General features: G+C 36.7%; 1 protein-coding gene across 1 annotated transcript in view; it reads right to left on the bottom strand.

The window, feature by feature from the left end:
* Nucleotides 1–197: 197 nt before the first annotated feature.
* Nucleotides 198–22,341, bottom strand: part of ABI3BP (ABI family member 3 binding protein) — a 204,694-nt gene continuing 182,550 nt past the window's right edge. Inside the window, exons 62-67 of the mRNA XM_077774920.1 lie at nucleotides 21,739–21,847; nucleotides 5,889–5,968; nucleotides 4,893–4,922; nucleotides 3,950–4,111; nucleotides 2,602–2,724; nucleotides 198–1,391 (exon numbers count right to left, since the gene is read on the bottom strand). Of these exons, the coding sequence (XP_077631046.1) occupies nucleotides 1,276–1,391; nucleotides 2,602–2,724; nucleotides 3,950–4,111; nucleotides 4,893–4,922; nucleotides 5,889–5,968; nucleotides 21,739–21,847 (620 nt within the window). The 3' untranslated portion in view covers nucleotides 198–1,275. The remainder of the gene's footprint in view (nucleotides 1,392–2,601; nucleotides 2,725–3,949; nucleotides 4,112–4,892; nucleotides 4,923–5,888; nucleotides 5,969–21,738; nucleotides 21,848–22,341) is intronic.

The raw sequence follows: 22,341 nt of genomic DNA, 5'->3' as shown, positions 1-22,341 counted from the left end.
CTTGACTTTGAAAGAAACACATGTTAATAATCGTTGGCTTAAAATGACAACACCTCTATAAAGTAGATTTCAGAGGAAGGTAAATTAACATTAACATTTATATATAAACACAACAGATATAAAGGGGGTTGGGGAAATGCTGAATAACTGATTTTCCTTAGCGAGGTGTGAATCATTCGGAAATGAAAAACTCAGTCTTAAAAAAACTACATCTCTTTATTGCAGTTTATACTTGCTTGAAAAATACAAAATGTAGCATTGATAAAATGGAAGCATGTTGAAGGGAGAACAGAGGAAAGGTCCTTCAGAAAAAGGGCAAAAAGGCAGCATTCCCATATCCTTCTCCAAATGAAGGACTTTTTAAAAATAGATTTTCATTACAGCTTGAGTTAGACAAAACTATGAAAACATTGTCTGTTACATTCATGCTTCAAGGTCTTATGTATAAAAGTAGAGTATGTATCCTGTAAGGTGGTAGGGAGGTCATGTGTTACTTCACATTCAGACTCTACAGAAGCATCCTTAGAATTATATTAAAAAGAATATAAAGAAAGACAGTTGCTTAAAGGGATAGTTTGACAAAGTACATTCAGACATTGTAACACATTTGTGGGTAGAAAGAACAAAATGGGTGTTTTGAAATTGAATGTCTGTCAGATACTCAGTTTGCAGCTGAAATCGTATTTACTGATTCAAACAGTATTTTCAGTAATTTGCAAAGTTTTAAGTAAATGTTTATCAGCACTAATGCTTAACTACTGAAATGCTTCAGAAAAGCTATTTAGCTATCGCTAAAAGTTTGAAGTTTAAATAAACATGAATATTAGGACCCCTCCCCCCGTACAAATGCTGAAGATAATTTGATCTAATAAGTTAAACCAAGTTGAGATTTATGGAATTAACTCACCAGTAAGAATACACTTTAATAAAAGTGATATTTTTTAAAAAGTATATTAGTTTTTGACGTTAAATTTGCTATAAAAGTATCTCAAAACATTACAACAGTGTGATAAATAATATACAAATGATCTCTTAAAATACCATGAATAGGGAGCCAGCTTCCCTAAAAATGTTATTGTTAATGTCAATATCTTGTTTTCTTAAAATGATTTTGTAAAACCTGATAAATATTCTCAGCAATCCAATAAACATCTATTGCTACTAAACTTTAATACATAGTAAACATAACAGCCTTAAATGAATGTGACAAATACTATAGTGTTTCCAATTATTTTTTGCCATGATAGAAGGCACTTTTAAACATGATTGCAGTATCTACCATTTTCCAGGAATTGTGGTCCCACATTCATACCACTGGACATAATTGATTTGGGTGTGACCACCTATTTCTCCAAATTGGACAGGTTCTTGGCGAACTGCTCTGAAATAACCTAAGAAGGAAAATATTATTTTAATAGCTGCTATATTTTTGCCATCACCACTCACAGATTGAAAGGTGTCACTGTATGGCTGAATGTTACTCTAGGTGAAGTATTTTAGAAAATGGATGGTAGTAGAGACCCTGGTGTCTTTCCTAAGGTAGTGATGGCTGGCTAAGCAGGAAGGGCACCTGAAATTCTTATATCTGCCCAAGTGTTGCAATGAGCTGGTTGGTAGTGTCTGAGAGACAAAGCTGGAATGGGGTAAGAGTCAGGGGTTTTGTGTTCTGAGTGCCTTGGCTATGTTCAGTATACTCTCTGCATCTTACATGAAAGTATTCTTTCTGCACTTTACAGACTAGTGGTCTGTGAAGAACTGACCAGTCAAGGTGCTATTTACCACAATGTTAGGAAACAAAAGGGTCATTCTAAGAATGCTAAATTCCTAAAAATTAAATTTAGGTAAAATCTTCCTTCAAGGACCTTACACAAAATGATTACAGATTTTACTGTGAATATAAATGTTAGCGCAATACTCAAAATTTGCAGTATGTTTCATATCCAATTCGTAAGAGTCAGCAGTTTGAACTTCTAGTAAAAGACAACTTAAAAGCCAGTGAACAAAATGTGTTGCTGAAAAGACTCGTCAAATAATTTAGAAACCTCTTAGTGATTGCTGAGTAATGTGGACGTTTAATTTACTTCCTCCTGCCCTGCCTGGATAAGGATTAAATTTTCAGTCTTTTAAATTCTCGTTAGGGAACTTAGTGCTAATATATCTTTAGCAAATTAGAGTGGTTCTTCACTCACCAGAATTGTTCGATTTTAATTATGTTTATATAATGATTTCTAAGGCAAGTAATACGGGAATAAAAAAATGCCAGTGTGCTCGGTATGACAAAAAGAATAAAGGTAATACAAGAGTGATTTAAGGTTGGGAAACACTACTCTTTTATAGCTGTTTTTGCAAAATCAGGTGTTATTGAAGTAGAATGCCTTTAATAGATGTCTGTGTGTAATTTCCTTTAGCTCTAAGGAATAGAGTCTTAAAGACTGGGAGGAAAGTTGAGAAAATTCTATTAAGGTCTTATGTGAAAATCTTTTTCTCTAGTCAGATAATTAGAGCAGTAGCATTGTAGAATATTTTTTAAATGATTGCTTTCCTCAGCTTGAATTCTCCTTGTAAAATCCTCTAGCTTAGGACAAGGCTCAGAAAACATACCTTCTTTGGTGGGTAACTGGTCAGAGGTTAGTTGCTGTCCTGTGCGGCCATCCAAAAATGAGTCTACAAACTGGCAGTGATCTTCTCCATGGCCTCTCTGATCGCCTATGTTATAAAATTTTCCTGAGGAACCAGAAATTAAAAGCATCTTAAAGTGTTACTCTCTTTGATAGGGGATAATTCTGAAAGCAGATTTTTTCAGATAGAGAGTCTTTCCTGCTTTTGGACTTCCTTCCTCCCCCTTCACCCTAGTTCAAGCCATCAATGTCACTTGACTGAAGTATGGAGTAGTCTTCAGCTGACACCACTGCTTTTACTCTTGCCTCTCTTTCCTGCTCTCCCCCTCCTCCCAAAGATCAGTCATCTCTTTAAAATGCAGCTCAGATAATGTTACCCCTCTTCATAAATCTCTCCTGCAGTCTCCCGTTACATTCAAAAGAACACCCAAAATCTTTACCTCGTTTGAAAGCTCCGCCTGATTTAATGCTTGCCTGCCTGACCTTCCCCTTACTACGTCTGAGCCACACTAAAGGAACTGGCTTAGGTGTGTTCCAGCAGAAGCCTTTGCATTTCTCTTCCTTCTACCTCTAGTGCCTCATCCCTACATTTTTGCTGGGGTGATTCCTTCTCATAGTTTTCTTCTTAGCGCAAATCTTAGCTTTTCAGAGAGGCCATTACAACTAAAGGAGCTCCCTTCAGCCATTTTCTCTCATCTTTTAGTTTTTCTGTACGTATTTGTTGTCTGTCTCTATTAAATTGTAAGCTGCAAGAAAGCAGGAATTGGGCTTGTTTACCACTTTGTCCCCAGCACCTAGAAAACATCTGAACACAGCTGCTTAATGAGTGCCTGAACAAATGTCTACATTTCCATGGGGGGCCCGGCCTTAAAATTTTTACTGTATGCGTATACAAAAGACCATGATAACCGTGCCCGTGATCAGGTCTGGAGCAAGGATTTATAACCCTTTTGGTCAGGTATTTTGATCTGGTCTCTGACAGACTTAAAATATTAAATCTGTCCTATTCCTTCCATGATTACTGTTAACGCTAATTATCAATAGGCTTTCTATTGGTGGTTGTAACAAAATGGAACTTTGATGTGGCAAGTGCCTTTACATTCAGGTTTGCCTTGATGGTTTTGTTTCAAGTTGCATTTTCATAATTTACATTCTAATAGCATGTCTTGAATCCCAGGCCAAGTATTCCAGGAATATCTTGCTCAAAAAGAAAAATTTGCTCAAAAGGAAAGGAATGTCTGGAACTGCCCGTAGAAAAGGCTAAGTTACAGAATGCTATAAAGCATTCCCTGAAGGGCAAGGCTCAAAATAGAGCTGGGAGCCTCACTTACCTGTGAGGGAATCACTCAGATAAATCTTGTATCTGAGAGAGTTGCACAGCTGCACCCCTACAAACTTTTTATACCATGTCCGTTTGACATACTGTTTGCCCTTACATTCTGAGTAAGAGTCTGAATTAAAGGGTCTTTCGGTCCAGATGGCATCTCTTCCTGCTACAGAAAGAAAACACATGGTTTGAGGTTAGCATCCAATTCTGAGTATTGAAGAGCTGTCCTAAATGCTTTTTTGTTTTCTTTGGTTTTTAAATGTTTATTTTTGAGAGAGTGCAAGCAGGGGAGGGGCAGTGAGAGGGGACAGAGGATCCAAAGTGGGCCCTGCGCTGACAGGCTGACAGGAGTGAACCACAAGATCATGACCTGAGCCAAAGTTGGATGCTCAACTGACTGAGCCACCCAGGTGTCCTGATCCTAAATGCTTTTTAGAAAGCAGTTAGCAAAGTTTATTGTCAGCTTGCTGATAACTTGGTTTTCTCCAATAAATATTGGAGTCAAAACATTCTATGAGTTTAAACATATAAACCCCCAATTAAGTTCCTGTCACTAGTGAGAGAAGCAGTATGTTTAGGTGTTGAATGTAGACGGCATCCCCTTAGGAGCAAATTTAGAGTTTTGTTGTTTTGGTAGCATAGCATATAAACAGCTGCTTTAATGTAACTTGCTATTAAAGGTGGAAATGAAGTTGTTCTGTCTTGACTTATTTAACAAATTTTGAGCTAGCCTTGCACATGAATGACAGTTTCAAAATATCCAGCCTGTTCCCCAAACATCATAGGTTCTCAGTATTAGTGAATGTTTTAGGTAAGCATTTGCACCTGGCTGATACTCTAAGACTAAATGGACGAAAATGAAGTCATGACCAAAACTCTGCCATGCATGCCTTTTGAATCAGTTTAGAAAAGCATGTAGTTGTGTTCACACTAAGACAGGTACTTACCAGAAACTGGTTCACTCACTCTTGGGTCCGCTGAAGAGAAATAGCAAACACAGAGTCAGATGTTATCAGGTAAGTAAGCCCTGGTGTTTCAGTGACATAGTGAAGAAGATGGACGCTTACAGTCAAGTCTGACTTGCAAAGTGGTACACTCCTGCTAAAGACTGAATTTGAAAGGGTGTTTTGGAATTGTTCTCCATTGAACAGTCTTCTGGCAGGCACTCAGCTGCATCGTTTGGAATTATTGTTCTTCAAGCGCTCATTCCATTTTAAAGCTTCCTCTTTAAATTCAGACAGAAACTATTGATGGTAAAATTTACCAAAATGCCATGAAGTGCAGTTGGTGTAAAAATTCCACAAATAATGCTGTGAGTATAGATATCTTTTAAAGGAATTGGAGTATAGGTCAGAAAATTTCACAGCTGCTTATTAAAAAAATATCAAATGAATTCCCTTTCTGGAAGTACTACGGCTCAGTGTGTCTGCAATTTTGATTCTAGGCATGGATTCTAAGCATACAGTGGAGGATTTGTTCATGTTTTTTAAGTATAAATACACAGTTTTTTGTTTTTTGTTTTTGAGAGAAAGAGCATGTGAACACATTTGGGTGTGGGAGTGGGGGAGGGGTAGAGGGAAGGGAGGGAGGAAGACTCTTAACGCAGGTTCAGGTTCCATGCCTAGCGTGGGGCTCCATCTCATGATGGTGAGAGATCATGACCTGAGCTGAACTCAGGTCAGATGATTAACAGATGATTGAGCTACCCAGGAGCCCACTTTTTATCTTTCAAACTGATAGGCCTTTTTTTTTTTTTTTGACACATCAAAATAAGTTAATAAAAAATACAGTATTTTTAAGGCTACTTTGATCAATTTTCTTTTTTGAAATTCAAGAAACTCTTTATACACCGTTTATTTAGCTGAATTCCAAACCATCTCTATTATGCAAAACATTGTGTCCATTTAGATCCTTGTTTTGGGAATTACTGTTGATGTGATTACCTGATTCAGTACTGAATGCCACTGTGTTGCTGGCTGGGCCTTCTCCAAGTGGGTTTTTGGGTTTCACCTGGAATTCATAGCTGTGTAGGAGAAATTTTTTTAAAAATGTAAGATATCCTTTAGAGGTAGGAAACAATATTCCTTCCTGATTCTATTTTGAAATCATAAGTACAGTGAAATCACATATATTCTAGTAGCATCATGAAGAAAGAAAAAGTACTTTTCAAACAGTCTAGGCTAGGCCTTATCTCTTTACATTAAAAAAAACAAAACAAAATAAAACTAAATCCCTTGGACTTGTGGGTATGTTTGAGTCTATCCTTAAGAATTATGCATTAACTTACTACGAAATATTTGTGAAATTTCATTCATAGAATACTTACACAGAGCAAAGAAATTCAAGTAGTAAAGCTGTTTGTCATTTGCCTGAAAGTTCCTTTTAACAGCAACTTCGCAGGAAAAGTAATTTTGAGTGTAAAACCAACTTGAGTCAGCTGACAGTATTTCGAATCTCAATTTTGTACAAGGTTTTTGGGACATAATTCCCATTTTTGAGAAGTTTATAAGTGAATAAGAATGCAGAACACATAAAATGTGGAAATGCATTTTATAAATGAGTAAAAAACAGAAGGATGATAGTTCATTTGGTACAGAGGACACTAAGCAGTAATAGAACTTTCTGGAGTTCAGGGAGATTCTTGACTTTTTTTTTTTAATGTTTGTTTATTTTTGAGAGAGAGTGCATGAAAGAGCATGTGTGAGTGGGGAAAGGGCAGAGAGAGAGGGAGACACAGAATCTGAAGCAGGCTCCAGACTCTGAGCTGTCAGCATAGAGCCCGATGCGAGATCATGATCTGAGTGATCTGAGCTGAAGTCAGACTCTTAACTGACTGAGCCACCCAGGTGCCTCCAGGTTCTTGACTACTGAAGCACTGCATTAAAACACTGTCAGAATCTGTAAGATGACAACATCTTACAGAATCTGTAAGATTACAACAAAGGCAAATAACTTGAGTGCTATCTATATCAGAAACAATCATTCGACATAACTCTACAAGATGGTATTCTATTCTTAGGTTAAGAACAATGAGGGTCTCATCATCAGGGAAATACAAATCAAAACCTTGATGAGACAGCACCTCAAACCAATCAAAATAGATAAAATTAACAACTCAGGAAACAACCCATGTTGGTGAAAATGTGGAAAAAGGGGAACACTTTTGCACCATTGGTGGGAATACAGACTGGCACAGCCACTCTGGAGAACAATGTGGAGGTTCCTCAAAAAATTAAAATTAAAACTACCCTAAGACCCACTAGTTGCACTACTAGGTATTTATCCAAAGGATACAAAAATTCCGATTTGAGGAAGCACATGCACCCTAATGTTTGTAATAGCTCTATCAACAATAGCCAAATATGGAAGGAGCCCAAATGTCCATCGACTGAGGAATGGATAAAGATGTATGTATGTATGTATGTGTCTATCTTCTATCTATCTATATGTCTATCTATCTGTCTATCCATCCACACACACACAACACACACAATGGAATATTATTTGGTGATCAGAAAGAAATCTTGCCATTTGTAAGAATGTGAATGGAACTAGAGTGTATTATGCTAAATGAAATTAGATAAAGACAAATCTATGATTTCACTTGTATGTGGAATTTAAGAAACAACAGATGAACATAGAGGAAGGAAAGGAAAAACACAAAACATGGAGGCAAACCATGAGCCTCTTAAAGACAAAATGAGGGTTGCTGGAGGGGAGGTAGGTGAGGGGATTGGCTACATGGGTGATAAACATCATTAAGGAGGGCACTTGTTGGGATGAGCACTGGGTGTTGTATGTAAGTGATGAGTCACTGGATTCTTCAGAAACCAATACTACGCTATATGTTAACTAACTTGAATTTAAATGAACTAAAAAAAGAATAATGAGGCTGTTAGTCATTGTACTCTCACCATCTGCTTTTACAACCTGCAATGAGGATTAAAACTTACAGGGATTTTAGTCAGACACTACACATCAAAGCCTTTTGTAAATTTGTCAAATAATGGAAAGTGCCATCCATGATCATTTGCAATAAAAAGATGCCAGTATAAAATCATCCATGCCACTCATTTAAATCAATTGCACGTACAAGGGGTGTTTGGCCATAGAACACTTTCTAGAGATTAAATTCTTGCTCAGAGGCCTGAGGACCGAAAAGAAAAAACAAAACAAAACAAACAAAAAAAACCACCACTATGGTGAATGGAAAATGGAAAAAAGAAATAACAGGTATCTGGACTTTGATTTAAGTGAGCAATGCATTCCACATACCAAGCCATTTGCCAAAATTCCTGTGCTTTGGCCAAGTCTGATTGCTGGAATCCTCTCCATGTCTTTTTATTTCACAGTCATTTACACTTCAGCTCCATGTGTAGCATGACCACAGATGTTCATAAGCTACTTTTTTTGCTTCTTGCCAATGCTTTATGATACTTGACAAGTTTTGAAGAAGTCACTTAAAACTAAGTTTAATTAACAGTAGGGAAACTAAAAGGCACATATTTTGGGGTGAGTAAACAAACCCTATATAAAGAAAATATCTGAAGTGGCAAAATCTCAAGAAGTACATTCTATCATGAGGTTTATAACACTAGGTCTAAGAGTAATGTCTCAGACAAAATACTGATTGCACATGGGGAATAAGCGTAGAATACTATTTAAAATTTTCATACAAGAAAATTATTTTTGATAGAATAAAACTTTTCATAGAAGGTTTGAAAGATCAAATTAAAATTTTACAAATACTACAACAAAAAGTCAAAGAGAGTAAAAGGAGCAAAAATAAGGTAATCTGATTATTCTAGGGAATACAACACCTGACTAGTAGATTCCAGGAGAGAGAGAAGGGGGAAAGATGCAAAGTTATCCTAGAAAGTAATTTCTGAGAGCTGAAAGACAGTTTTCCAGATCTAAAAGGTCTAATGTATGCTCAGCAAAGTAAAAAGAGAGGGAGAGAGAGAGACAAACCAAAGCACACAAGTTGAAAAGTTTCAGAGTATTAGGATAAAGACAAAATCTTAAAATGTTTCTGAGAAGAGGAGTACCTGGGTGGTTTAGTCAGTTAAGTGTCCAACTCTTGATTTTGGCACAAGTCATGATCTCATGGTTCATGAATTTGAGCACCTTGTCAGACTCCATGCTGACAGTGCAGAGCCTGTGTGGGATTCTCTCTCTGCCCCTCCCCTGCTTGCATGCATTCTTTCTCAAAATCAATAAACAAAAAAATAAAAGCTTCTGAGAAGAAAATAGGTCCCACAGGATCCAGACTCAGGATGACATTTGACTTCTTAGCTCTTGAAGTTAGAAAACAGTGGAACAATGCTTTCAAAAGTCTTCATTGTAGTTTAAAAAACTATGTCTGCCTAAACCACAGTATTGGTAAAATGAAGATATTTCCAGACATGTAAAAACTCAAAAATGTTATCTTCCATAATATGCTATTCTAAAGATGTATTTCTCAAGGAACACCACAAAGTAAGGGAGTAAAAGAAAGTAAAGGATGTAGGAGTTAGGGAAATCAAGATAGAAGCAAAAGATGATTGGTAAGGGAGTCCAGGAGATATTGCGATAAACACATGGAACAAAGAGATGACATATTTTGCCTTTTTGAGAAATGGTCAGTCTAGAAATATGGATTTAATTAACAGGAGAAATAGCTAAAATAATTGGAAATGGAGGAGAGTTGACTAAAATAGTGGAAGAGGAGGCTCTTGAGCTTCTCTCTCACAGGCACATCAACTGTACAGCTGCATATGGAGTTCTCTCTGAAAAATCTAGAAACTAGTGAAGCAACCCATACACATTGGGCAAATGAAAGAACACCCACATTGAAATGGGTAGGAAAGGCTGAGACACACTCTTGCCATAAACTCTCTTTGTGGTACAGTGTCCTACAACTGGGAGAAAACCCTCAATTTCCACCTTCTCCCTGAGGAATAAAGGCTTTGGACCTCACATCTAGCATCCCAACTTTTAAGACACCCACCTGAGGGATGGGGCCCATAAACACCCATCTCTGAAACCCAGCAGGGCTTGCATTCACAAGTCCCATAGGACAGTAGCCAAGAAGCAGCTCTTAACCAGCTAAATCCCCAGGAATCCGCACAGAGAGAATAGGCAAAACCATTCATGTACCACCAATCTTTTCCCGAAAGAGGTTTATTTGCATATGTTAAAAGCTGTTATCTGAGGGCCAGTCTTCTAACTACAGCACATATATACTGGCTGGCTGTAACTCTCACCAAAGACTGGGAAACTGGTGGACATCTTCCCTGCCCCCTCCCTCTGACTGGAACAGTAAGATCAAGGCACCATTATCTCCTTGGAAGGAGTTTGTACAAATGTCTGGCACCCCAGCTTTTGTAGCTGCTGTTCAAAGAATGCCTCCAGCACCCCCAACTCCAGGTGCCTGGCTCTGAGAACCAACAGGGCTTGCATTCTTCAGTTCCATAATACTGTAGCACACAAAGTAGTTTTTAACAGGTACAAGAGCACTTCCACCCAAGGGCTACATCCTAGGCCTAGCACAGTGATAGGCAAAAATGCCCATCTTCCAGTGTTTCCCTGGAGGGGGATTAAGTAAAGAGTATCCCAACTGCTATCTGAGGGTCCAGTTGATAATCAGCCTGCACCCACGTGGTGACCACAATTCTCACCTTTGGGACAGTGATAGGCTTTAGAGCACCCTCAACTACTGGGAGCCACTAACAACAAAGAAGTTGGCTTGGACAACCTCAGAGGTTTGAGGGACAATGAGGAGCCTGGGCTGGGCTGATTGAAGAGATTCATTTCCTATACAAGTTCATTGTATCAACACTGGAAGAGGTGGATGTTTTATCTAATATGAAGAAATCAACAAAGAATCAAGGAAATTGAAGAAACTGAGGAGTATGTTCCAAACAAAACAAGCCAACAGAAACAGATCTCAATATAGACAATGATTTATGTGAGAGTTCAAAATAGCAGTCATAAAGATGCTTACCAAGATCAAGAGACAAATGCAAGAATAAAGAGAGAATTTCAACAAAGACAGACTATTTAAAGAGTACCAAAGAGAAAATGCTTAGTGGAAGAATGCAATAATTTATCTGAAAAATTCATTAGAGGAGTTCAATATCAGACTACACCAAGTAGAAGAAAGGATCAACAAACTTGAAGAGAAGGCAGCAGAATTCATCTAATCAGAGGAGCCAAAAGATGAAAGAATGAAAATGAAAACAGTTAAGAGATACATGGGACACCATCAAGCAGACCAAGATATGCATCATAGTGGTCTCAAAAGGAGGAGAGAGAAAGAAAGGGGCAGAAAGCTCATTCAAAGAAATATGGACTAAAAACTTTCTTAACCTGGGGAAAGAAACAGACATCTAGATCCAGGGAGTCCAAGGAGTTCCATATAGAAGAATCTAAAAATGTTCACACTGAGATATGTTATAATTAAGCTGTCAAAAGTTAAAGACAAGGGGAAAATCTAAAAGAAGCAAGGAAAAGCAACTTGTTTCATGCAAAGGAACTTCCATAATACTATCAGCAGTTTTTTCAGGAGGAACTTTCAGGCCAGAAGGAAGTAAAACGAAAACAAAGAAACAAATTAGCCAGCAAAATTGTCCTTCAGAATTGAAGCAGAGGCAGAGTTTCTGAAACAAAAGCTGAGATTTATCACCACTATACTGGCCTTACAAGAAATGTGAGAGTTCTAGCTGAAACTAAAGGATGCCAATTAGTTACAAGAAAACATCTAAAAGTATAAAACTCACTGGTAAAGGTAAATACATAGTTAAATACAGAATACTCTAATCATGGTGCAGTAAATGACTTATAACTCTAATTTGAAGGTTAAAAGAGAAAAATATTAACCATACTACAATTGTTAATGATTGCAACAATGTAAGGAAAGGTAAATTATGACATCAAAAACAATGTGGAGGGGAGAGAAAAATGTAGAGCTTTTTTATGTTTGAAGTTGTTTTTAGCTTAAAACAGACTTCATAAATGTTTTATGTAGGCCTCATGGTAACAAAAGCAATAACCTATAGTAGATACACAAAAGATGAAGAGAAAGCAATCTAAGTTTACCACTACAGAAAATCAGAGCAAAAGAGGAAATAAAGGAACAAAATAATTATAAAACAATCAGAAAACAATGAACAAAATAGTAAGTCCCTACCTAATAAATTTAAATGTCAATCGACTAAATTCTCCAATGCAAGCACATAGAGTGGCTTAATAGACAAAAAGTAAAAACCAAGTAAATGCTGCTTACAACAGCCTCACGTCAGCTTTAAGGATACATACAGACTAAAGGTGAAGGGGTGGAAAAAGATTTATCATTCAGATGGAAAGCAAAAGAAGCAGGGGTACCATCCAAACAGAAAATTAATAATGAAACATTGGACTTAACACTACACATTATACTGAATGGACCTACCAGACATTTACAGGACATTTCATTTGAATATATATTCTCAAGCACACATGTAATATTCTTCAGGATAGATCATATTTTAGGCCACAACAAGCCTTGAGAAATTAAAGAAAACAAATCAAATCAAGCATTTTTTTCTAACCATAATGATAAGAAACTAGAAATCAATTCTATGAAGAAAATTGGAAAATTGACAAATCCATGGAGATTAAACAATGTGCTCCTGAACAACTAATGGGTCTGAGAAGAAATCAAGAGTAATCAAAAAATATTTTGAGACAAATGAAAATGAAAATGCACTACATCAAAACTTATGAGATGTAGCAAATGCGATTTGAGGAGAAAAATATATAATGATGAATGCCTCCATTAACAAAAAAAGTATTAATTAAACAACCTAACTTTACAGCTAAAAGAACTAGAAAAAGAACTACCTAATCCCAAATTTGGTAGAGGAAAGGAAATAACAAAGATCAAAGCAGAAAAAAATGAAGTAGAGAACTGGAAAAACAGCAGAAAAGATCAATGAAACTGAGAGCTGTTTTTCCAAAAGATAAAATTGACAAACCTTTAGTTAGAGTAGATAAGAAAAAAGAAGACTGAAATAAAATCAGATATGAAAGAAGAGATATTACAACTGATTCCACAAAAATCTAAAGAATTATAAGAGACTACTATAACCAATTATACTCTAACAAATTACATAATGTAGAAAAAAATGGATATATTCCTAGAAACATACAACCTACCAAGACTGAATGATGAAGAAATAGATAATCTGAACAGATCATGATCTAATTGGATTCAGTCCAGGGATACAAGGATGGTTCAACACCCATAATTCAATCAATGTGATGCACCACATTAACAACATAAGTGATAGTTTATATGATCTCATAGATGCAGAAAAGCTTTAGACAAAACTCAACATACTTTTAGGACAAAAACTCTCAACAAAGTGGGTAAAGTGGGAATGTTTCTCAACATAATAAAGGCTATGTATCACAAGCCCACAGCTAACACCATACTCAATAGTGAAATGCTGAAAACTTTCTCCCTAGATCAAGAACAAGAAAAAAATGCCCACTCTTGCCACTTTTATTTGATGTAATACAGAAAGTCCTAATGAGAGGAATTAGGCAAGAAAAACAAATAAGAGCCATTCAAAGCAGAAAGGAAGAAGTACAACCATATCTACTTACAGATGACATAATATTATATATAGAAAATCCTAAATACTTCACCAAACACTGTTAGAATAAATAAATTCAGTCAAGTTACAGGAAAAAAATCAGTATACAAAAATCAGTTGTGTTTTTATATACCAACAATGAACTTTCAGAAAGAGAAATTAAGAAAACAATCCCATTTATAATAGCATCAAAAAAATAAAATATTTAGGAATAGCTTTATCTAAGGAGGTAAAAAATCTGCACACTGAAAATGATAAGACATAATTGAAGAAAACACAAATAAATGGAAAAACATTTCATGTTAATGGATTAGAAGAATTAATATTGTTAAAATTTCCCTACTATCCAAAGCAGTCTATAGATTCAATGCAATTGCTATCAAAATTCCAATGGCATTTTTCACAAAAATAGAACAATCAACCTATAATTTGTATGGAACCATAAAAGACCCAAATGGTCCAAGCAATCTGAGAAAGAACAGAGCTGAAAGGTCTATGCTGGATTTTCAACTATATTACAAAGCTTCAGTAATCAAAAACAGTATGGTATTGGCATAAAAACAGACAAATAGATCAGTGGAACATAATAGCACAGAAATAAACTCACACATATATGGTCAACTAATTTATGACAAAGGAGACAAGAATATGCAATTAGGAAAAGGACAGTCTCTTCAATAAATAGTGCTGGGAAAACTGGACAGCTGCATGAATAAGAATTAAACTGGACTACTATCTTATACTATACACAAAATTAACTCAAAATGAATTAAATACTTAAATATAAGATCTGCAACCATAAAACTCCTGGAAGAAAACCTCGTGGGTAATCTCCTTGACATCAGTCTTGGCAATGATTTTTTGGATTTGATACCAAAAGTAAAGGCAACAAAAGCTAAAATAAACAAGTAGGACTACATCAAACTAACAGACTTCTGCACAGCAAAGGAAGCCACTCTATAACTGCTTGTTGGTTTGAGTGGTTTGGTTGGCTAATTTTACCCCTTTGTAGTCTTGAAATATTTGAGTCCTATTCAGGTGGGGCTTCAGTCAGAAGGAAAGAAATGGAAAAGTAGAATATGAAAAAATTAGTAATAGGCCCTCAAATATGGAAAGAGAAATCTAATCAATCAGTTACCCGAGCATTTCTGGATACCTGCCATATGCAGACATTGTACTGACCTGGGAATACAGACAAGGAGAAAAAGAGCAGAACTGGAGGGAAAATGTCAGAGGATAAACGAAGTTCCAATCAGGGACAAAGGGCAGAGGAGCAGGGCATCAGCAGGCATTGAGGTATCATCGACCAGTTACAAATATGTCCTCGGCGACATTCTTGTATCTCTCATTTAGACAGGGACAAGAAATTCCAGATCTGGACTGCACTCTAAGTCTACAGTGTTGCTAAGAGTTTCTGGCATGCTCCTCCCCACCACCCGACAGATACTAAGGAATTCGGAGTGAAAAGTAATTAAAAGAATATGTTTATGTGAAAAGAATAATTCCTCTCTTTATAGACTAGTGGAATTCCATGCTCTTAGTTATCCTTTTGCCAGAAGAAAAGTTGCAAAACTGAGCAATCCCTTCATTTTCTTTCTTCTTTAATGGTGAACTGATTGTTCTTCTGCCCACACCTACAATAAAACTCAGTAAAGTGCCTAAGGCTCTAGTAGCTTATTTTACTCCTTGAGAAAAGACGTTGAAAAGTTAATATACAATCTGAAGGGCACAGAATTACACAAAAACACTATGAATAAGCGTATAATGGCTATTCCACATGACTGCTTTGTTCAGCCAGGTTTATGGTTTATAAGAAGTTGCTGCCTCTATTCCAGCTTACTTCTTGCGCCAAGATTTTATTAAATCAAACAACATAGACAATATTCCCAAACTGTCTTTGTTGTCAGCTATAGGAAACTTTAGTATGTTTTAATTTTAGAGGGAGAACTGTTCTCTAGAACCCTCCCAAGCTACAGAGGACAGAAGTACAGGAATAGGGTAAGTGAACTTGATTCACTGACAGAATGATTTATTCCAGACAGAATACACTTTGCATAGGAAATTGCTGGGCCACATGTAAATCTGGCACACACAATGGATTCTTTAATTCAAGTGAGGAGAAAAGGGCTCACTTGAAGAGATTATAGGGGGTTTTGTTGGTCTTTATAGCAATTATGTGTGTCCATCTATCCTGCCCAACCTGTTCATCAGGATGAATGCAACCTATCCATGGATTATCCAAATGTGAGCTAGAAACAATTTGTCTGAAAACAAACTGGAGCCCACAGACACAGACTTAAAGAAAAATGCCTTATCTACTTCTGTAATAGAAGGACAATTCTACCAGCTGTAAGGCTTGACCTAGAGTTTCATTTTATTTTCAGTTCTAGTTTCCCGCTGATTCTATGCATGTCTTTGAATATCATAAGAATAGATCACTTTAGAGGTGGGAAAGACTTCAAGATCAATTTACCTCACACTTCCTGTCCCCAAGACTTACAGTTTCAGTCATATACTTTGTCAGTTCTTCTGTTCACAGAACTAAAAATAATCATAGTCTTTACACACAAAATGGTTGGCTATAGATAGGGGAGGCTCTTCTTAGTATTTTTCTTTTAGCCCAACAAGAGCCACATACTGAGGTATCATGGGGGAAATAAGTAGAAAATATATATAGGGGACTGGGCTAGGTGGGCACTGATTCAGGTGGATTCCAACATATCTCATCTCTATTTTCTTTGTGTTTTAGGAGTTGGGGGGAGACGAGTCTTGCAAAGAAAGAGATGGGAGTTGTATCACAGCACTGTGCCTCTTAGCACATGTTCCTGTTTCATCTGACTGAAATAGTTAAGGCTCCACACCAACACTTCTCTTCCCTGTGCATGTATATGACCAAAGCCCATCGTAGCTGCACAGATCTGTTGGCAAGACTCGGGGGGTCCCCACTGTGCCACCTTTGGAACTACAGTCCAATGCCCCAGAGCAGACATGGGGCTTCACTCTCTATAGAGAGAAACATCTCATACCACGTATGCAGCCAAGCTGTCCTTCAGCAAGACAGCTGCCGCATGGCCCCTTCCTCTAGGCTATTTTTTGAGCTTTTGCAGAGAAGGTTAAAAAAAAAAAAATCTGGCTAAAATGTAAAACCAGGCACGGAGAAAGTTGTCATACACTGTGAGAAGAAAAAGGTAACACAGTACACTGTGCTTTTGGTTCTAGACTAGTGGGTGAACATTTAAAACTTTTAACCTAAAAACCTCTGGAGATCTATTTTCTCTGCATTGATTCTCTTGTGTTAAATGTTCTAACACCAGGCTCTACTCCACCCGTTTTGGTGTATAATAAATGATTAGGCTGTAATTATCACCTGTTTTTAGATCTCATGATTTTTAGTCAGGACAAATGATAGAAAATGCTACTAAAATAAATTATGTACATGTGTCTCCTGAAATTGGAACACATTTACAGTAATTCTTTCAAAATTTATTATCTTCTGGCTTTTCCAAGAGCGTATCCCAGAACCACATGGTGGGGGGTGGGGGTTGAATTTTACCAACTATAATTCAAAGTTTGCCTGTTGGGAATTCAACAGGCACTGAAATGTGACTAAAGTCATTCTTTATAGGTAATAAAAACCACCTGGTGGCTGCATGCTGTACATACTTCCTCTTTATTTTATAGCATGCTTTTATTAGCATTAATCTTAGATCATAGCTGGGCAGAAAAGATATAATGGAAAGAAATCTTGTGCTAACAACTTAAGATAGTATGGAAAAAACTTACATTGAAAAAGCCTACAAATCTAAATTTGGAACTCATAATTTTATTATTCCGGCTGTAACCTTGCTGTAAGTAGTAACTTTGAGGACTACTTGTATTTCATCTAAGTCATGCACATGGACTTGATTTGAAAGAACAATACTATTGTTACTCTTTCTTTTCTTGCCAGCTTGTTCTATCCAGTTCTATCCTTTACTGTCAAGTTCTAGCCTCAAATATTGTGTGAGGCCTTCTCTCTTCTAAATTGTCGAACTTTAGCGTAAGTCCTGTATGATCTTTTATGCTGCCTTGTGATGCTGCCCAGCTGTTTCATGGCTGTTAGTTTTGTTTCCCTGGGCTTCAGAAATCTCAGATTACATGAAATAATTTGACTTCAATGTACTCTTCCTTAACTCATGAACTTATTTTGATTAATAGAGGTTTCAAATCATAATTTTAATACTTCAGCTGAAGACATTTTTTTGCCTGTTAAATGGACAAATTCATCTCTAGCATACCTGTTAAGAGGACATAGAATGCATTCCCACTCACTGTGGTCTGAGATCTACTAAGCTACCTGACCACCACAAGGTTCCACATATTGTAGACTAAACAATTTTCACTAGAGCACCTTTATATCCATGTGTATTATATCTGCTCCTGATGGGGAAAATGTTTTTCAAACTGCTGATATACAACTTTTAAATCATGACCCATTAGGGACTATCAATGTAATTCTGGTCAAATGAGACATATGAGTATCAACAGTGTTTATGTCTGAACTGGATTTCATTCAATTATACCAAACTCTAAAAATAACATAAAATGAGCCAAATACAGACACATTGAGTGGCCCCAAATTTATACCAACTGGAAAAATTTGGCACAGGATTCTGATTTCAGGGATTCCTACTCTTAATATTACTTTTTCCCAAAGATGATTCCAGAAAGGGCCTTTTTGGGGCTTTGCCTGTCTTGAGATGAGAATAGTTAGTTGCAGGGGTCTTTCCTTTGAAGACCCACTAATGAAGGACAGGAGTTGCAAGCAAGATGGATATCTTAGGGTGGGGTAAAGTGGACATAGCTGTAAATTCCACAAACAATTAGTGTAATTCCTACAACTGAGGTAAACTCCAGAAACAATCAGCATAACTCCTACAACAATTACTAGCAGAAGCTAGATGTGAACTCCATGACTAATTAATCCTAAAATTCCAGAATGAAATGCAGCGTAGCCCAAAGGTACTTTTGTCTTATGCACCTATTTGGCCAAATAGGCAAGATACCAGAATGGCACTCTTGCAAGACATTAGCAAAAAGTTCTTTTTGTTAGCTTTATTCTACCAACTGTTTCTCATTATAATTAGCTCTAGTATCAAAAGTGATTAAATCAATGTCAGAAAAAAACTAAATTGAAAGTTGGAGTAAGAAGTCATTCTCAGTTACCATCTTTCTGGCTCTCTCCATTTCTTGACCAATTTCCCTGATCTGGCACAGAAGGCCCTCCACAACGTGGCTTCCACCTCTCATTGTTTCCACTGCCTCTGTCCACTTTTCACCCCTCATACTCATGAGAGTAGCTGATTGTTCACTGCACACAACCATACCATTTGGGCCTTTGCACTGACATGTGCTAGTCTCTTCTGACATTTCTTTCCCCTACCACAGTTACCTAGCTAATTCCTTCCTACTCATCCTTTAAGTAGGATGGGCCAACAATTTAGGTTGGGGTGACCTCGGAGCATAAAACAACCTCTGAGTGATTTTAATCTAGACTAACCAGTCAAAAGTATTACATCACTTATTGATGGAAGACACTTGATCAATGGAACAAGTTACCCTAGGGATAACAGCGCAATCCTATTTTAGAGTCCATATCGACAATAGGGTTTACGACCTCGATGTTGGATCAGGACATCCCGATTCATGTTAGAGTCAGCAAGTCTGCCACTAAAAGTCAGAATAGACATTGGCTGATTGGTCGGAATATTATTCCTCGTTGTTTTGAGGTATGCAGTAGTGGTACGATTGCTAGGATTAGGATTGATAGGATTAGGGCTAATGCGCCTCCTAGTTTATTGGGCTACATTTTCTACATCAGAACACTTCACACGAAAATTCTTATGAAACTAAGGATTAAAGGAGGATTTAGCAGTAAATTAAGAATAGAGAGCTTAATTGAATCGGGCCATAAAGCACGCACACACCGCCCGTCACCCTCCTCAAGTGACACACAACCTAAAATCCTATTTAACTTGTAACAAACACAAGAGGAGACAAGTCGTAACAAGGTAAGCATACTGGAAAGTGTGCTTGGATAACAAGATGTAGCTTAAACAAAGCAACTGGCTTACACCCAGAAGATTTCATATTAAACTGACCATCTTGAGCCAAACCTAGCCCAGGTGTCACCTCCTCCAGGAAGTTTTCCCAATTTCCCCAGACTTTGCAAACTGTCACCCACTCTGTGTTCCCCTTGCAACTTGTATATATTTTTTTGTCAGAGCTCTCACTGCTTTGTGTATACTAATTGGTAACTACCGGACTACCTCACTCCTTCAAGTCCTCAAGGGCAGGCACCTTGTTTATTCAGTTTTGCAGTCAGCAAGCACACTGCTGGCACTTAATAAATGTTACCTGAGTGGAAACACAAACCTTTTTACAAACAAATCAGGGTTAAAATGTCACTCAAATAATTATTTTCTACTTCTTATCATGAGTCATAGGTGAACTTTGAAGGTGAAAATTTGAAGATAGCCTAATTCAGAGAAGGAACACAATGGATATTTAGAAATTAGATGCTTTTCATTATGTTTTTGGTGTATTATGTGGAATAAAAAGCAATAAATTTTAAAAAGAAAAAAACCCATCCAGGTTCTGTAAGCCCCAATTCACCTATTAGAAAGTCCAAATTAAATGACTTTTTCTTTTTTACTCTTTCCTTAAAATAAGTTGTTAAAAATAGACTCTCTTCCTGTTAATTTCTCTAAGGAAACAGAACCACGATCATCAAATGAGGTTTTACTGAAATACATGCTTATTTTGGCTAACTTAAATCCTTAAAAAAATTTAGCAGTTGTAAAATTTTCCATATTACAGCTCAAAATAGAGAACTTTAAAGAAAAAAATGCTTGTGGAAAGTATTATATTTGTAGTATAGGACTACAGTTTATACACAGCAAACCATATAGAATAACTAAATGCTTCCTTTTTTTCCTGAAAACAGTGATATCAGAGTTTCCTTGTTGTCAGAAACATAGCAGGCTCTTTTGAGTGTCATAATTAATACCTTATTCAATTCAATCAACTGATGACAATGGAAGATAGAAGTAAAACTTATGAAAATTTTCTAATGTTGGAGTTCTAGTCTTTGCCTCTGCTGATCTTTGTAAAATACCAGGAAACTTTATCAAGCTATGAAATATTTAGTCTGGAAAAATTCCTGATTGTGTCTCTCTGAAAATTGATCTCTGCTGCTTGGTGTATTATAACTTAAGATGTGAAGATGTTTTTGTTTTAACTGAAAGCACAGACAGTGTATTAAATAGTGTTTTGGAATTTGAGGAAAGAAATTGATTTTCCACAGACAGTGATATTTAGTCACAAAATGAAATTAGTACATTGGCTTTTTTAAGGAAATGCTTGGCTATATCTATTTGAGAATTTCCTTGAACAATAAATTTGATGATTTAGCCATGTAAAACAAAACACAAAACAAAACCTTTCCTATTACATTTCCAGAAGCGTATAAAGCCATTATTTTTCTTCCAGTATGGTGAGCCGATAAAATATTGGATACTTTAAATTTTTAAAAAATGACAAAACCATGCAGTATTGTAAACAGCCAGGTACCAATAGGTAATAAGGGATGCCAAGAAAAGTTGTTTATTGTAGACCATGAGTAACGTATTTCTATTTTCAAAAATGGATTCTGTTTGTTTATGATAAAAAGACTCAAAAGGAAAAGACTGCTATGCCTAGGAATGGTCTGTAGTTATTTTAAGCATTAACTATCACCAACTTGGTCTACATTTGTTCCATAGCTTTTATACCTTGCGCTCTTTCCAGTATGCTAGCCTAAGTCTTCTGTTTCACATCTGTTTCATACACATTCTTGTTGTGTCTCATCCACAGACTTTTCCTTCTCTCAATTTTGGTATTTAATATCAACATTTGGTATTAATTATCTATTTTTCAATGTTCTCACCTACAGACCATCTTATCAGCTCTTGTATTCCCACCAGTAATTTCTGTTTTTGCAAAACATGACTCTAGAGGTATCTACTGCTATGCACAGAAAGCCAAAGAATGAAACTACACTGTCCCTAAAGACAGAGATGGATGATGTCATTTCATTCCTTTGTGATGACTTTTGTACTGTCATAATTCACCTGTAATAGCACAGGTGGCTTACCTTGTATCTGGTTTTAGATTTTCTACTGTGGAGAAGGTTTGATTTGTAATTTGAATGGACTTGTTCTTGCCACTGAATGACCCATTTTCTCTGGATATAACTTCATATTCTGAAAAGCGAAAAAGCCAACAAATACGTGTCTTTATGTCCTGGCTGATTTAATTGTTCTTAAGGCTAACAGCATTATAAAGTCACTCTCATAAAAGTAAGCAATTTAGATTGTAGTTCTTGAGATGTACTGATCTTATACATTAGCAATTTGCAGATGAGGATGGCTGATGGCTGATGAAGGTTCCAAAGCATTTTGGGAGTTGCTCATTTTCCATATCTGCTTTCCCCTTTAACTGGAACACAGAAGGCCTAGGAACTGTGAAGACTGATGATACACCTGTGGTAGCTTTGGATACTGATAACTAGTGATTTTTGTTAGGCAAGTCAAATAGTCTGTCATTGTTGAAAAGCCCAGTGTGGGGAAAGTGCTGTATGAGAAGTGGTACTTAAGTAGAAGGCATGTTTCTTCTCTCTGGGGCTTTATTATGTAGCTGGGGAAAAGAACACTTATACATGGTCCTGCTGCAAAACAAAAAAAAAAAAAAAAAAAAA

Source organism: Crocuta crocuta, unplaced genomic scaffold, assembly GCF_008692635.1.
Source record: "Crocuta crocuta isolate KB4526 unplaced genomic scaffold, BGI_CrCroc_1.0 scaffold6, whole genome shotgun sequence".
NCBI lineage: Eukaryota > Metazoa > Chordata > Mammalia > Carnivora > Hyaenidae > Crocuta > Crocuta crocuta.
The sequence above is the reverse complement of the archived record's forward strand: the minus strand, read 5'-3'. Positions and strand labels throughout refer to the sequence as shown.